This window comes from Centruroides sculpturatus, unplaced genomic scaffold (assembly GCF_000671375.1).
Source record: "Centruroides sculpturatus isolate CEXI.00-Female unplaced genomic scaffold, Cexi_2.0 scaffold848, whole genome shotgun sequence".
NCBI lineage: Eukaryota > Metazoa > Arthropoda > Arachnida > Scorpiones > Buthidae > Centruroides > Centruroides sculpturatus.
In genome coordinates, this window is record NW_019385079.1 from 307,993 (window position 1) to 326,217 (window position 18,225).

Sequence of the window (18,225 nt, forward strand, 5' to 3'; positions counted from 1 at the left end):
TTGGATATTTTTGTACAACATTTATATTCATTCAAAAGTAACTTAGTCACATTTTTAAAAAGCATTTTAGCTTCAAGATTAACCGACAATTCAATAAGTTCATCTTGTAAGTTACATTTGATGTTTTCAACTTCTGCAGAAAATGGGACAATAACCCAAACTGGGATGTGTATATTTCTAAATCATAATTTATTTTCAATTGCTGTAAATTCAAAAAAGTATTGAAAATCTCTTCATAACAATAAAGATTTAAACAAGCCTAATTTGACTTGGAGGCATGAAAGTGTTGTCTGAGCTTGAATAATCATGACATAGACGAGTCCGAGTATCATTAAATCTTGCAAATAAGTCCACCAAGTAGAAAATATGGTTCTTATTTCTCTTCAGTTCATCACTCAAAAACAAATTAACATCTGTAAGAAACTAGTTGAGTCAAACAACTCAGCAAGTCTTTGTAAACTCACCTGTAGACAACCATCTTACTTCAGCTTGTAAGGGTAATTGGTTTGATAATTTATTGTTTTTTCACAAAATTTGCAAATAATTGTGATTTAAGAGGATGAGTTCTAATTTGATTAATAGATTTAATATACATCTTTAGTGTATCATGCAGCTTGTCACTGAGAATTTTTGCCACAGATGGTTGCAACACATAACGAATAGTATGTATACTGGAAACTTTTTCTTTAAGAAATGTAATGAACCACCATTGCAGTTGTGCCATCCGTTGCTGCTACTGTAATATTAGTAAGTGGAATATCATAATTATTTAAATATTCCTCCAATCACATGAAAATTGTCAACCTTGTTATATCACTTTCAAGATATTTTGCAAATAAAAATTCATCAATAATTTGATGTTTGATTTTACTGAAATATCTTATATAAGCCATAAGAATGGAAGAACTTCCAAAAGTGGATTAATCAAGTTGGATGGAAAACTTACTATGAGGCTCTGATACTACGTTTTTTTCTACATCTTCAGCTATTTCATCAATATGCCTTTTAATGGTATTCACACTCAATGGTAAGCATTTTAAAACAGGACCAGAGTCTTTTTTCATTATAGTTTCAATTACTACTTTAATTGCAGGAATAATAATGATCTCTGCAATTTTATATGGTTTTCCCTTTCTTGATATATTAAGAGAAATATTGTACAAGGCTGTTAATCCTCATCCATTGTAAGCTTCACCAGGCTCTTTCATAAATGATTTTATATTTGTCTATGTGTGCATTTTTTTTTTTTCAGTTTTTTACAAAAGTCCACATCTTTGTCCTTATTAGGATGGGCTCTTGGAAGATGATCTTTCATTTTTGCTGGTTTCATTGCATCCTTACTGAAAGGTTTTTCAGAGAAGACACATTGACCTCGTTTGGTTTGTTAATGAAGGAATAAATTCAAGGTTCATATATTCTAATGAAATTTGTATGCATTTCTTTTCAGAATCTGAAGCTACAATTGCAGTTACTGTAGCTGTAACAAAATAATTAAAATTGAAGTTAGTAAGTAAAAAGTAATGTCTCAATAATATACTCATGTATTTCTATATACCTATATGATATGCAAAACTAAACAGCTATGCTCAACACTTCAACACAGAGATGTGTAGTTTATGAATGAATAATTAAACTGAATGACTAAAGTTAGTAGTTCAGTCATAGCGGTGATCAACTCTTCACTTGCCTATATTAGATATTGTCCAGCTGTGAAAGTTGTGAAGACAAATTCAAATGTGAAAGGGGAAGAATATAGAAAGATAAGCAGCTGAAAATCTGTCTGCTCTTTGTTTCTGTTGATTTCTTTTTTGATAATAAGTAAAAAAAATAATATACAATGCAGTTATCATTTATACATTATTTATATAATACTGGGTTATTTATATAGTACTATCATTTACACTTATAATAATGTATTTATGTTATGTTATATACACTGTTGTATTTTATAAGTATATATGCATATTAGTTTCTTTTTAATGCAAAACATTATCTGTCTTGTTGAAATTTTTATTGCTTTTAGCTGATTCTAAAACCACTTATAACTTGTAAACATCCCCTCAGCTTTGCAGCTGTCACCCCTATTTTGTCACTAGACTTGTTCAGTTAGCACATGTGCATTTGCACTGATGGTCACAGTTATGGCAAATGGATTATATTTAGCTATTTATTACTGTATATTAGGAATTTTTTAATCAACTTTTTCATATTGACCCCTATTGACCACTTTGGGAATCCCTGTTTTAACCGTATTGCATATTTCAACAGATACTCAAGAAATACTGTAGTATAGAAAACTGTTGTGTGCATTAGTGGTGGTGATATATCACACAAGATTAAAAATATAAATGTTCTTTAGAATAATACTCCCTTATGTGGACTTCTGCTCTAAAAATTCTGTCAATATGGTACTTATTTAAATTGGACGTAGCTGTTCTGCTATCTAGTGCTCTGTTAACAGAGCCATTACATGTGAAACACAGGAAAAAAATTGGAAAAGTGATTTTTTAAGTGAACTGCTTTTTTATTCAATGTTCTGTTAAGTAAACTTGACTTTAAGCAAATTTTACTGTATTAGATATTGTAATCATTTTATACTTGTCTTTACTGATGATGATAACTGAACAATAACATTAAGTGGGTAAGTAAATAAGACTATATATTATTAATATGGGAAAATTTGTTGATTGACAATTACTCCTAAAGGGATATGTAAAAATTGATAAATTTTTAATTGTTGTTGTTATTAATTAACTATCCAATGTTGCTGGTTTTCCAATACCATTTTAACACCACTATATAATTGAAATGCCAGAAATTTAAACTTTTGTATTGTAGGCAAGTAGTGATTAAAATGATTAATGTTCTCAAGTTAATGTTCTAGTTAAGATTGATAATGCACAATTGGTATTGGTTATTGCCACATATTGAGACTGATAAGCTTTTTTTTTTTTTTCTATTTACCTGAAGATAAAAAAAATTTATAACCATATTCTGATTATAATAAATTAAGTTCTATAAGTGTATTTTAACTTGTTTAGGGATGTGTTAATTCTAATAATTAATGTTCTCAAGTTAATGTTCTAGTTAAGATTGATAATGCACAATTGGTATTGGTTATTGCCACATATTGAGACTGATAAGCTTTTTTTTTTTTTTCTATTTACCTGAAGATAAAAAAAATTTATAACCATATTCTGATTATAATAAATTAAGTTCTATAAGTGTATTTTAACTTGTTTAGGGATGTGTTAATTCTGATAACATTAAATTTACAATGAATGGATTCTACTATATTTTGAATAATATAAATATATTAGAACTGTCTGAATTTGTTCTGTAAAGTTTAAAGAACATTGTAATTGTAGTTTAAAGTCTTTTATTTTATGATCATATTACAGTACTTTGAAAACGGATGTAATTTTTTTAATATAGTTTGATAATTAAAGGTAAGCTAATTATTTTAGTTAATTATTTAAGTTAATTATTAAGTTAATTATTTAAGTAGAACAAGTTTAAATTACAATAAAATTTTATGAAGAAGGAAAGAAATTATTTCTGGCATTAAATATATAAGATAATTATATAGAATGCCAAAATGGAAATAAAATTTAAAAAAGTATTATGTCCATTTATTTTAATATTGTTATCTATTATGAATTACAAGACTAGGGAAACTATTCTGTTAATAATTAAAATACCCTGAAAGGAATAACAGATGTATTTCTCATATAATATAATTTTAGTTCTTATATTCATGTATTTAAATTTGGATTTATTTGATTCAAAAATACAAATGTTTTATTAACATGTTTTTTATATGGTTATTACTATATTGTGTTTTTGTAATTTGGCTAAAAAATGGGCTCATTGGCTATATTTTGGCTACTTAAATTATTTCATCGTTTATTTCATCCTAGAATGGCAAATCTACTGGTGTTATTTTTTTCACACAGTTTTATAGTTTATTTATTATTAGTAAAAATGGGCAAAGTATTCTCGGATATAAAGAGATTCTTAGTCAACTTTCAACTTAAATAGTTGTGGTTTGATAAGTACTTTTGGAATAGTAGCAAATTAGTAGTCATAATAAAACGGGACAAGAAGCAAACAACAATAATAATAATGAATAAAGATTGCCTAAACACCACAGCACAGTTGATTAGAACAAATTAAAAGCAGTACCAGCAGAATCTCTCTTTAACGGATCGCGGAACCACGATTTCTCGAAATACCGAATTTGTTTCTAAACCCATTTATTGTAAAGCGTTTTTTTTACGTTCAGTTAATATTTGGGTGTTTTCGGGAATTGGTAGAGTTCGTCGATGCACTCGAAGAATTGAACGAACAGCGATTGAGGAGGAAGGAGCCACCTAATAAAAATTCTGACGCTGGCCCAAATGTAGTGCCGAAATTTAACGAGGCCATCAGGTTTTTCCTTGTGAAGACCTTCCTGACGAGTTTCATCGTAAATGAATAGGCTGTGCTGTACAGTACTTGACATTGCGAATATCAGGCGGTCGTATTCAATAGTCAGAAAAGCGGCATAAAAAAAAGAATATAGACGAATTTTTTTAAGACGACCTAGTAAAATCAAGTAAGTGCTAATGTGCATACGTAATTTGCCTCTTTTTGTGCTTACAGTATATAGTTTCCGTCAGCTTCGTCGTGCCACACGTATGGCGTAATATAAGACCTTGTAACATAAGTGTTTCTATAGAATAAAGAGACTAATAATTTAAAATACAGTTAGTTTTTACATGTAAAGGGTTAAAAATAATTTTTGAATTACTGATATTGTCCTGGGTATGCAGAAAATCCATTGTTTGCGATATTATGGTTTCTCGGAACAACGGATGATTTTAACGACCCGATAGAACGAAATTCTACTTGTATATGGTATTTTGGATGATAAATTTAATAAATTAAAACACTTGGTTTGTTTTTTCTTTGTTATAACCAAAACAAACTGATGAAGGGTATTGATGTACTCGAAATGTACATATTGGTTTAATGAAATCTTTGTCAACTTTCAGATTAAATAACTGTTGTTTGATAATTTCTATGGAATAGCAGAAAATTAGAAGCTGTTAAGAATATTAGGAAAATTAGGATATTAAATAGGAAAATTAATTTCAATAGTCCATCTTGGCGAGATTATTTGTTCCATTTTTTTGCATATGATTATGTTCTAGACCAGTGTTTCTCAACGGGGGCAGTAAAATATTATATTATATAAGAATAATTCGATATTTTATTCGTTATATCGTACGATAATTAAACAAATAACATTATACTAGTCACTAGTCTATTCGATGCAGTACGAATTTGGCGTTAGCCTTGTCCCTCGGCATCGGAATTTTGTAGCGAAGGGGGCGATACTACGTAACAGTTTTATTGAAGGGGGCGACGATTCGTTAGAGGTTGAGAAACACTGTTCTAGACATAGCAGTGAATTACATTTTATGCATGTAGTTTGAGTCTTGGATGCTTATGTTCAAATCAATTTGTATGCCTGCTTCAAGCCTGTAAATTTGGCAGAAAACGTTAGTTCTGTGATTTATTGCTGGAAAAGTACGAAATGTGTGTTTCATGATTTTTATCGTCAAATCTCAAATTATTAAAAAAAAATTTTTTTGAGTTGGCTTCTAAGTACTTTTTAGAACGTTTTGGCTACAGAAGCTAGAAACATCTGGCAACGTGGAAGAAGTCGATTCAAGCGCCATCTCTATTTTATTTAAAAACGTGTAACTATCTATTTGGAAGAAAGTTTAATTTTTTTTTGCGTCTTACTGTCGATTACTATTTTTGTGTATGTTGACTAAATATTGTTTATGTAAAAATTGTAATAAAACGCAACTTGGACGTGAATAGTCTCCGAGGTACTAGATTAAACTACCGAAGGCAATCGGGACTAAACTATATTTTATAGAAATGACTTCATTCAGAATTCTAATTTATTATCTTCAGGTAAATAGGCATTTAAGTATCTCCGTGTTATCAGCAACATGCGCAAATTCATTAGTTATCAATTAGTGCTATCGGACTTGCCTCGAATTCTAATCGTTATTTGTTCGCCGTGCATTAGTTCGGTTCAAATTTTTGGAATTGTTTTGCTTCAGTTATTTGCCGTTGTTCAAATTGTTGACGATAATCTGTGTTTAAAACCTACAACGTCCGTCGGCATAATGGCTAAACAAGTTGTCAAGCGCAAAGATTTGTCTGTCAAAGAAAAACAAGAAATTTTACAACGTTATGACAAGTTGCCAGAAATGAGTCAACGAAAGGCTGCCGGACAGTTACAAATCTCGCAGCCACTTTTATGCAAGATTTTGAAAAACAGAGCAAGTATCGAAATGTTGGCACAGAAAAATGAGAACATAATTCGTAAGAGAAATCGAACCGGAAAAGATAGACAGGTCGAGTTGGCTTTAAAGAATTGGTTCAGTAACGTTCGTGAAAAAGATGTGCCCGTTAACGGGCCTCTGATGCGTCAAAAGGCGGAAGAGCTGGCCAAGGAAATGGGAAAGGACGATTTTGTTGCCACGGACGGTTGGTTTAGCCGGTGGAAGAAACGGGAGAATATCGTGTACGGACACGTTCCTGGCAGGGGAAAGAGTGCCGATTTCGAGGCGGCCGAGACGTGGAGTAAGATGGAGTGGCCGAAAATTATCATTAAATACGCACCAGAGAATATTTACAATGCGGATGAGATGCTGCTTTATTTTCGTGCAATGCCCGATTACGATTACATGATTAAGCGTGAAAGCGACAGAAAATTGGACTCGCTGAAGGAACACGTTACGGTTCTCTGCTGCGCTAATATGCGAGGTCAGAAACGAAGGCTTTTGGTGATTGGAAAAAAAATGAAATCTCTGTGTTTTAAGAATGTAAAGCATTTGCCGGTGGATTATCGCTCGAGTGCAAATGCTTGGATGACTACTACTATTTTTAACAACTGGTTAGTAAAATGGGATATGTGTCTGAAACGAAAAATTGTTTTGTTAGTAGATAACTATACGGCACATAGGTCTGTAAATACATCCTTAAAAAACATTAAAATAATCTTCTTTCCTGCAAACACGGCATCGCTGATTCAGCCGTGTGGTCAAGGAATTATAAGTAACCTAAAGGCTTACTATAGAAGAGAATTACATACGAGAATTTTAGAAGAATTAGATGATACTGAAAGTAAAATGAATGTAAATGATATTGCTAAAAGAATTTCTTTTCTTGATGCTCTACATCTTCTGGCAATGTCTTGGAAGCAAGTATCTAAGCAAACCATTGAAAACTGTTTCAAAAAAGTTATATTTTTTAAAATGGGTACAGAAACATCTGCAAACAAAGCTGATTTTGTTCAAGAAGAAATTGTAGATAAACTTCCAAAACATATGTCAAAAGAAGAGTCTGTTGAAGAAGAAATCATAGATAAACCTTTGCAGGGTATGTCGAAAGAAGAATTTGAATATTGGTTGGCTATTGATGAGGAAATTCAAATGATAACGTCAGGAATATGCCAAGGTGTTAATAAAGATGCTGAAGAATTAGCTGACGAAAATGAAACCATTCGGCAAGAATATAGTGTGGAGGACCCTCCGACAAATGCTCAGATGCGAGCAGCTCTTCGAGTACTTCGTAGTGGTGTGCAACACAGAGCTACTGAATTTCACAAACATTATGAATATGAGCTTTTTATTAATGAACTGTTGCAGAAAAAACAACAGACAAACAAGACTGTTTGAATTACTATATTTCTAGTAATAATTGTAATGTATTATTTGATGATTTATTAATTGTTTTTAGCATATTTTTTTTTAATATCAGAATCAATAAAAACAAATTTCTGATAATTGTAACCTTCTATATTTAACTGATATCATCAAGTATGCTAGCATCATCAATATTTGCAAATTTCAAAATGATTTACAATAAGTAATCTACTGTATTTTGGTATTATTATTGTTTGAGTGTTTCCTATTTGGCATACATACTGATGCCAAGTAGGAAACAAGTGCTATGCTGGATTAAAATCGAGACATAACTACAGAAATAAGTTTTGTTTGTGCTGTTTTTGTATGTTTATTAGTGAAGTATGTCTTGACATGAGAAAAACTAATCCCTACAGTAGACTGTCTCCACATTAGACTTTATTTTTTGTTTAATTATTACTTCATTTTTTTCCCAAAAATGTTACTTATGCAAAAAAGTTTTGATAGAAAAAAATACATTAAATCAAGCAAAACTGATGAGCTATCTCATCTAAAATAATATTTAATGGGAAATCAGCAAGCATATTTTTATTTAAAAAAATTAAAAAATAAAATAAAATTCTAATGTGGAGAGACAGTTCACTGTAGGGATTAGATATTTCTGATGTGGAGATATTAATATATACATACAAACAGTATTAGTATGGTATATGTTTAAGGATTTCTTGTTTGGTATGGAAGTCTTCTGTAGTATGATGTAGGTGCTTTTGTGAAGCTGTATGTTTTAAGACCAATATATATGGTATGCTAGTGCAAGAAAGGAAGGATTATTTTCACAATCAGTATTTTATCCATTCTTCACAGGTGCTTTAATTAATTCATGGGAAAGTTTTGAGTTTTACTAATTTGTTTAATGTATGTAGTTTGTATGTTGAGTGTTTGGAACAGCTATATAATCACAGATAAAACAATGCAATGCAACAGACTAGACATCACATTTATAAACAAACAAAACAAAGCCACATATGTAATATATGGCTTTGTCATTGTATATTGGGTGTTGTTTTCTACAATTATCTAAGCTGTGTATTTGTAGTATGGTACATGGCTGTAAAATAGTTTATCAATCTTTTGATTACTTCATTGTAAGTAGTCAATTTGTGTTAAAAGTTTACAATCCGGTGTGATGTGGAATTTTCTACAAATGATGTCAGTGACTGTTGTCTTTTAATGATGTGCTTATAGTAGTTTCTTGTATTTATTACCTGGTTGTTTAGGTAATCATAAACCTTTGTATTTCATACATTGATAATCTGATCACAATTTGGAACAATTGCTCAGTAGAAGACACTTCAAGACAATTAACAGCAATAAAGTGGGCATTACTCTGAAAATGGATCAAAAAAGTTTATCAGATAAACTTTATGGACATAACAGTGTAGTACAATATTGCTTTTTTTGCTACAAAAAGTGTACAGAAAGCCAGGTAGCATTGGCTCATATATTCACTGGTACTTCAAGGATTAGATGTCTCATAAACTGGCAGTTATAGGGCACTACTGAAAACAACAGTCACACACTCAATCTATCCTGGATACACAAACAAGAAATTGAGTTGATGATTGATGCATGCATGGGTCCTGCAAAAACTGATAGAGATTGGTTACAGCTTGTTGAAATTCAAACCGATAGACAAAAAAGGTAATCTATAAGTGAAATAAAGAAGTTAAAGCAATAACATGCAATAAAGCATTGCGAAACTATAGTAGAGATGATAACACTGTTAGTAAAAAATTAACATCCAAGTATTGATTAAAAGATTATCTTCAATTTTACAGATAATTAGAACAGATAGAGGTTGTGGAAAAAGTTAAAAATCTGGGAACCTATGCAATTAGATTAAGTAAAGGGAGTAACAAATTTTCTACATAGGATACATTTACAGATCTGTTAATCTCAGGGTCAGAGCATTTCAAATCCATTACCTGAAACCCACAAATGGTACAATTTTAATTGAGGGGCCCTAGATAAAGAAGTTTGTTAGAAACAATAATACTTAGCTGGTATAACACAAAGAAGTTAAGAATTCTGGAGCAATTTTTCATTTACATATTAAAAAAGCATATAAACATCATTAATGCACAGGACTTGATAGAACTGGACATCAGATGGAAACAAGAAATTGGGAGGATTTAATTGTTTATAGGACAGAAGAATAAAGGAGGAAGTTCAATATAAGGAAAGGGTGAAAAATTAGCACTTTTAGCTGATCTGGGAAGCAAGGTTAATACTCCACATATGTGGGATTGGTTTTTACAAATTAGAAGAAAAATGCGTTATTTCAAATATTTTTCAATTCTCAAAAACTGAAAGTTCAAATTTGGTTGGAATAGTGCTTAGATTTGTTAGGAAGCTGAAGCTTTCCTAAAAATATTCCTTCCTGGTATATTTAAACAGTTCACTTGAAATAAACATTTAATACAAATATTACCTCATGGGTTCTGGTTCCATATTATCATAATATGGAACCAGAACCCATGAGGTAATATTTGATAAAATCACCTGGATTCCTTTTTATTCTATTAAGTGTTTTGCATTTGAAAAATGTTGGGAACATTGGTCTCTAGACCAGATGTTTCCAACATTTTTCATGTATTCTTTTAAGAAAAGTTTTTCCATTGACTCTCCTCTCTTACATATACACAATGTGATCCAGACTACTCATAAACACCATTTTAAAGTAAACATAAGTGAGTTTCATCAAAAATTTTGATAAGTAAATCAGATATACTGTCAAATGTGATACTCAATTTTCCAAAATGGGCTATTCAGGCCTAAAGTTGAACTTTTAAATGCAACATGGTATTTTTTTAATTTAGATTTGGATTAAAAGCAAAAAATTTTAAATTTTGTTTTAAGCATGTTTTTTGAAAACACCTCCATTAAAGATTGAAAAATGATCTTGCAAGTGTGATGCACAGAGAAAATAATACTGCAAAAATAAGAAAATATCTCACAACAAAATATTTCTGTTAATACGTGGTACGATCCAAGTTTGGGACTGCAGTAATGTATGACAACAAAAGCATGTATTTGTAGTTACTGCATATGAAATGGATTATATCACATCATTCCTACGTATTCAGGTTGGTTTCGTCCATGTCACGTGATCAAACCGTGAGCACTGTTGTTTACTTTCAGAGATAGTTACCTTTGTTTTGCGATGTAATAAAATTGGAGTTTCAAGAACAGCTCTGCAACGTTAAATTTTGTCAGCATTTAGATAAAACACCTATGGAGACTTTAAACTTGCTAAGAAAGGTGTACAAATGGCATTGGTATTTTAAAGAGGACTGAGAATCAATCTGCCATCGCAGATTGATTCTCGGCCAGGTCAGCTAGAGCATTCATCAATCTGCGATGTCAGATGATGAACGCTCTGGCTGACCTTCGACTTCATGGAACAAGGAAAATGTTGAGTTGGTCTCTCAATGTGTTCTCAAAGATCACCGCCAAACCCTTGAAAAAATCGCTGCAGCTACTCGCTTATCAAAGACTAGTTGCCAGCGTATTTTAATGGAAGATCTTAACATGCACTGAGCAAAGAGAAAGTCATAATGGAGGTGTTTTTTGATTCTGAAGGAATAGTTCATTCAGAATTTATTCCTGAAGGAAGAACAGTAAACAAGGAGCATTATCTAGACATTTTTATGTCATTTGAGGGAATCCATTTGTTGTAAACAGCTACAGATCTGGCAAAGTGGAGACTGGTACCTTCTGCATGACAACGCACCTGCACATCAGTCCCAAATGGTCACACAGTTTCTCGCCAAAACTCAAATTAATGTGCTTCCACACCCTGCCTATTCACCGGACTTAGCCCCATGTGATTTTTATTTGTTTCCATTAATGAAAAAGCATTTGCAGGGACGCCATTTTGTGCCATCAGATGAGGTGAGAGCAACATCACAGGGAGCCTTATGGGAGGTTTCAAAAAATGGCTTCCAGCAGTTCTTCCAGAAGTTATACGAGTGCTGGCAAAAGTGTATCATTGTCCAAGGTGATTACTTTGGTTGTGCATTGGCAATATAAACTTTTTAAGGTAAGGAATTTTAAGACAAGTCCCCGAACTTTTGGATTGTACTACGTATATTGTCAGTTAAACAAAACATAATAAAGATATTGGCAATCATGTTTAATTTAATTGATGCTGAACTACCAAAAATTATTACAACTGCTACATATTACGTTTGTTTACTCTTAGTTCATAAGTAGTTCTATGAATTTTTTTCTTTACAATTCTTTTTATATGGGTCGTCAACAAAAAATTTTGTGTTTTGGAAATATCTATCAAATGTCTTTAAAAAAAATTAAAAATGCATAATGGTATGAATCTAGAGATTCTTACCATTACACATTTTACCCCAAAGTGGACTTAAGGCTTGGGCACCTAGCAGCTAAAGAGACTCATTATATGTATTTGGTTTGTTTAATACATGTGTTGTAAAGTCTGTGTAGTATTGTGTTCTAGTATTTTACTATGTTTCCTAAAAACTTATTGTATGTATTTTGTATAGGTGTGTATGCAGTAATATGTAGATGCTGTCACATGCATTCCTGTAATCAATTATGCTATGAGTAGGTTTATGTGCTTATTGTACAGGGTCTGTGAAAAGGTACTGTGCAGTGAGAAATTTGTAATAATAATAAATTTAGATGTTTAGCATTGCATACAAGGCCTGCAAGTTGTATGTCCCATGTCTCCACTTTGCAGTAGATGGCATTACTGCTTGCACAGATGTTCTGGTTTTAGACTACAGCTTTTAGAAGACTGCTGATTGGATAATCTCTCAAGGAATCTGGCCTTCTGTGTCTCAGCACCTCACTTCTGATTTTGCGATTGCTAGGGGTCAGTTCCAGTATTTGGTGTAGGAGAAACTGTAATAACTTATGTAAAACTTCACTTTAATTAGAACTGAAACCTCATATTAAATAATTCTTTAACTCTGCAATCTTACCTTTGCATGTGTATGAAAATACACTTGCAATTCAATGATCAAAATAGAATTATAACTTTGTCTTATTGGTTGCATAGATTGTCAAATGCATTTTGAACCAACTTTCATTTTAAGACCCCTCTTTTGTGTTGCAGTAACCATACATTTAAATACAAATATATGTAAATATATAACACAAAATTTTATTAATGTTGATACATAAAAAATGAATAAAAATTAATACCAATACATTAACCCAAAAATGCTTTGAACTGACCAAAAGAAATATTTACTTAAGCCTTTTACATTTCACAGTAACACTTTGGACACATTATATATGATATGATTAAATCTATGAGTAATTGTTCTATATATGCCATGTAGTTTCTATAACAGCCTTTTTTGTTACTCTGTGAGAATGTTGTTGTGTTCTATATGTTGGTATATTTTGTTTGTGATGCATGAAGTATTTTATAGTATATAAGAAAGCATATGATTGGTCCATATTGTATAGTGTCTCCATTAATCACAACAGAATCAGAAACACTTATAATAAGCTGAAACATATAATGGATTTTGAATAAGTTCTCATCAGACTATTGAGCACTTATTGAGTATTTCATTTATACAAGTTATATTTATATATAAGAATCCAGTGAGAAAACAGCTTTCCCACTTGTTCCACTTAAAATAAATTTATTTTACTACTATTACATTTAATACATGTGCTTGTAATCTGATTTTCCAAATCAGAAAATTTGGGTGAATCAAGAATAGTAAGTTATCCTGATGAAATGATTTGATATTTTATGAAACATATTTTTTGGTGTGGACAAATGCTAATTTAAAGAAAAGGGCAAAGCTAAACAATTATTAGGGAATTATGGGTTTTTTTGGTATCAGTTTAGGAAAATATTATACAGTAGTGGTAGCTTGACTTATGAGTTTAATTTGTTCCTCGACAGAACTTATAACTCAAATTACTTGTATGTCAAATCAATTTTCCCCATTGAAATGAATTGAAATGCCATTAATCTGTTCCAGACCCTCAAAACACTACAATTTTTTTGTTACATGTTTTTAAATAAGAAAAATGTACTTATAAATAACGAATATTGTATAAAAACACAATAGAATGTACTGCGATAAACTAGTTTTGCAGATGTGGCATTTGCTGCATAGATAAAGAAAGAAAAGATGGAAAATTTGAGAAATGAGAGATGATTACATCGTACATGACATGCAAGTGAACTAATGCCTATATCACTCAATCACATGTTTTTCTATAAGCTAGCCTGTCAGACATTGGAAGAGTAATGAAACTGACAAAATTTTGGTAGTTTTCCATCTTTTCCTTAATCTATGATTTGCTGTGGCATTCACTGCGCCAACTAGCGGTGGGGTATCTGAAGCTGGCTTGTAAGCCGAATTTTAGCTCTCAACTCAAAGCAAAAAATTGCCCAAGAGACTGCTCATATCTTGAAAAACTTGTAAGCTGGGACACTCGTGTGTCCCAGCTTACAAGTTTTTCTCTTCTTTTAATGTACAATGATACCTTGACTTATGTCAAGGTCCACTGTACATTAAAAGAAAATTTTTGAGATGAACTGGTATGGAAACAAATGATAATAAAAAAAGCTTGACATTTTAGTTTGTAGAGTTATTTGGCATAAAGTCAAACATGTTTCAGGTTGAAATATTCTCGATCACATTTTTAATGAAATTTCTATAAAATTTGATTGTATAATTTATAAAGGAGTTTGTTGTGGTTCCAGATAAGTTTATCTGGATGCTTCCTCCTTGTGCAATCCTTTTTTGAGCTTTGAAACTTTTTGTGAAAAATAGTTTTCTATTGCTTTTTCTCTTAAAACCTCACATCTTTATAGCTGAAAAAATAAAATGAATTAAACTTTACATTTTTTTCAATGATTTCTAAAAGAATGCATCATCAAGACCTCTAGGAGTGAGTGTGTACTCTTGAATGCATCTGTCTTAATTCAAAAGAAGAAAACATCGAAGTCCACAGCACACTTCATGCTCCAAAAAATCCCACCAAAACCTAATTAATAAAGCAACTTAAATTTCAACAATCAAATATCATCACTTCTGCTTAAAGATTTGAGAACTCATTATTTCAAAGTGTAAAATATTTCAGAAGGTTGAAAATTTCACTTAGCTGTTAAAATCACAAGATTTAATTTTAAAATTGAGTAAAGAAACATTGAGTTTACAAAAACTCAGATTTTCTTTACAAATTCTGTGTAAAATGAAACAATATTGCTACAAGTAAAAAAATTAAAATCTGTACTCTGATGCTGCATACTCTTATTTAATCTTATCTTATATAGAATGCTAATAAATTCATAAATTATTCATTCAAATAAAATTATAAAGCTTAGAATAATAATTATATTATATAGTAATATGACAGAATGCAATAAAAGTACAGTAATACTTATTAAAAAAGTTATCGTGGACACTTATACTAATATTTTGCACTGGGAGTAAAATCATAAAATAAAAATTCAAGATCTGAATGTGGTTAGTGTGTTTTAAGTCAGCTTGATGGCAAAAACTCCTATTTGCGCATAGGGATTTCTTAACATTGGAAGACATTTAAAGCAATAGAATAGTCCTAAAAATAATAGCCAGAAAAACAACTTCGTGGTATCTAATTAGTTGTTATAGATTATTTTATAAAATATAAATAAGTTATTTACTTATAAAATCAAACAAGATATGAGTAATTCTTGGAGGAACTTGAATAAAAATATTTATGATGCAAGTAATCTATTAAAATACTTAAACCATTATTTTCATCATTTATTATTTTATACATAAAATCTGGAAATTAATCTCACTTCTACTATGCATGGATCTGTATAAGGAAGATGACTTATGATTTTTAAATTAACTGCTTCTGAGATTTTGTCTTGTAAAGTTAGTGCAACTATTGGGCAAATAATAATCAATCAATGACTAACTTTATAAAAAAAAGGATGTCAAAACTGGGCTTAAGGATATCAAATGGTAATGGTACCATATCTATTCATGTTATGTATGCCCACAATACATAAGTCATGGGACATTAGTGCTTCACACACAAATCACACTATAGAAGGCAATCATACTTATAAATCAAACATTATATATGTTTCAGAATTTCTTCACTGACATATGTTTAGTATGACTGCCTTCTATAGTGTGATTTATGTGCTATTGTGAAGCACTAATGTTCCATGACTTGTTTAGTGTGGATATGATGCCTGTACAAGAAAGGATTATTGGCACAATATGTACAGTACCTCAACCATTCTCCACAAATGCCTTAATTCATTATTATTTTTTACTGTTTTTGAGGACAGTAATCACAATGTTATAAGTATTACTTTTATATTGAATAACAAATGTAGATAATGTTTGACAAATGTTTGTATATTTGTCTTTATGCGCATATATATATATATATACAGTATAATAAATGTTTCTTTATTTTTAGAGACTTTCATTTTTAAAGATATGTTTCAATATTAAGTTTGAGTATTTATGAAATGTTATTTGAAAATTACTTTGTTAAACATATTTAGAGTAAATGCCTAGTTTTAAAATGATTTCTTTTTCAAAATTAATATTTCCAGTTATGATATAAATTTTTTCTGTTCTAGTCATATTTTAATTTTAAAGAGTAATATATATTTTTTAATACGTTTTAGTAATAGTTAGTAAATGCAATTTTCCTGTTTTTTTTAAATACTCAAGTCTTTTATTATAATTTAATTAAAAGCAAAAAGGTGTAATTAAAATGGAATTATACTTTAAGAATATTATAATAAAATTGAAAATAATATACAGCTCTTCTGTTATTTCTATAGTTAGAAATAACAAAATGAATTAAGTTTTTTGCTCATACTATACTAATAATGCAGTGTTATAAAATTGACTTTGTTCAGAAAATTATTGACAAGTTATTTGATTAAATAATACAGGTGTTAATGACTTGATGACCATGATTTTTAAAAAGTACAGAAAATGATTTGAATAATAATATATGCCAAAACTTATATAAAATAATTTTGTTTCATATTTACAATAATGTCTTATTATATTGCCTTAACACAAGGAAAATAAATTATAAAGAAAATAATTGTGTATTGACAGTGATTCATATCTGAATTTTTTGTAATTATGGATGGTATTTAAAGATTGTTAAATTAAATTAAGTCCTGTGTATCAAACATCTAAACAATTATTTAAATATATTTTTAGTTTTCATGGCAGACTTTTAAATTCAACTCCAGCCGTGATTAAAAGGCCATCTCCTAACGTGTCTACTCCTTTTTCCGTTTCTGCCTATGAAATGGATTATATCACATCATTCCTACGTATAGCAGATGTTATATATATATATATAATTTTTCTTAAATATAGGAACAAAATGAATGAATTCCCTCTAGCTAGTCCTAGTTATAGAAAGATGATGGAAAGATCTGCAAAAAAAATCAGAGAGAACAGTTCTTTTAATGACGAGGAAGAAGTTTTAAATTTTAGTATCGGACCTAGAAATTTAATGAACGTAAGTAGAATGTTGTTCACAACAAAAATTTTATTTAAAATAAAATTAATTACAAAATATGTTTAGGTTTTCGAAGCAGCATCCGAGGAGACATGAATTATGTACAGATTAGTCAAACGCCTTTTTTTTTAATTGATCAAATTATGATTCTTTGGAATTGTATAGTCGTCTTCAACAATAATTTTTGCTGTATTTGTTCCGGCATCTGGCCAGACAGAAGCCAAGCAGGCTTGTGAGACACATTAACGTTTTACAACTGTGATTTAGATAGATTCTAAATAATAGCGCAGAGGTTTGACTGACATACGCACTAAAATAATAAGAATTTTAAATACTCTTAAAAAAAACTTTTTTTAAAAGACCTATTATCTTGTGCCTTAAGAAAATAATAATTACAATTGCTGAAAGGTTAAATAATAATTTAACCTTATTAAATCTTTTACACAAACGAATATCGCGATATTATTATAAACCAAAGTGTATATTTTTTAATTAAAATGTAGAGTGTAAGTCTTATCAGTCAAAATAAAGAAATAATTTTTTTAACACGGAGAAGATTAATTAATTAATTAAATTAATTGTTAAAAGCTGTAACGAGTAAATACGTGAAAATAAAAGCTTGTCAGTATCAATAAATGACGTTTGTGCAATTCACGGCTTCAAGGTTGAAACAACCTTCACCCCCTAGAATCGGAGCTATCTAGCTCTACTTCCCACTGTCAACAGACCTTGTCCCACATCCAATGTTCCATATTCCACCGATTTGACCTTCCACTGCCCTTGAATGTTACATTTCCACAGTCATGCAACACGACTATCCACCAGGTGCTCGTCCATTTTGGTATCGGGGGTGATCTAGCTCCGTATTAATAGTTAATAATAGGTTACGTAAGCTCGTTCGACCCTGTAGTTAATGTGTGTGTTTAAATATACATAAGCAGAA

The 18,225-nt window shown here is 30.5% G+C and overlaps 2 protein-coding genes and 1 long non-coding RNA gene across 3 annotated transcripts in view; all 3 read left to right on the forward strand.

Moving 5' to 3' along the window:
• Window positions 1-17,105, forward strand: part of LOC111634334 (membrane-associated tyrosine- and threonine-specific cdc2-inhibitory kinase-like) — a gene marked incomplete at its 3' end in the record, with an annotated part of 49,969 nt that extends 32,864 nt beyond the window's left edge. Inside the window, exon 15 of the mRNA XM_023379088.1 lies at window positions 16,976-17,105. Within this exon, the coding sequence (XP_023234856.1) occupies window positions 16,976-17,105 (130 nt within the window). The remainder of the gene's footprint in view (window positions 1-16,975) is intronic.
• LOC111634341 (tigger transposable element-derived protein 4-like) lies at window positions 5,411-9,998 on the forward strand. Its single transcript, XM_023379097.1, has one exon. It carries the CDS (start codon window positions 6,009-6,011, stop codon window positions 7,743-7,745), a length of 1,737 nt encoding a protein of 578 aa, XP_023234865.1. The 5' UTR covers window positions 5,411-6,008; the 3' UTR covers window positions 7,746-9,998.
• Window positions 17,106-17,134: 29 nt separating the features above from the next.
• On the forward strand, window positions 17,135-17,549 carry LOC111634344. The gene is made up of 2 exons (XR_002758188.1): window positions 17,135-17,282; window positions 17,349-17,549. It is a non-coding gene; the product is annotated as an uncharacterized LOC111634344 (long non-coding RNA).
• Window positions 17,550-18,225: the final 676 nt, after the last annotated feature.

Bases quoted from the DNA above. Each gene is read 5' to 3' on its own strand.
- LOC111634341 (XM_023379097.1), top strand. From the start codon at position 6,009: ATGCGCAAATTCATTAGTTATCAATTAGTGCTATCGGACTTGCCTCGA.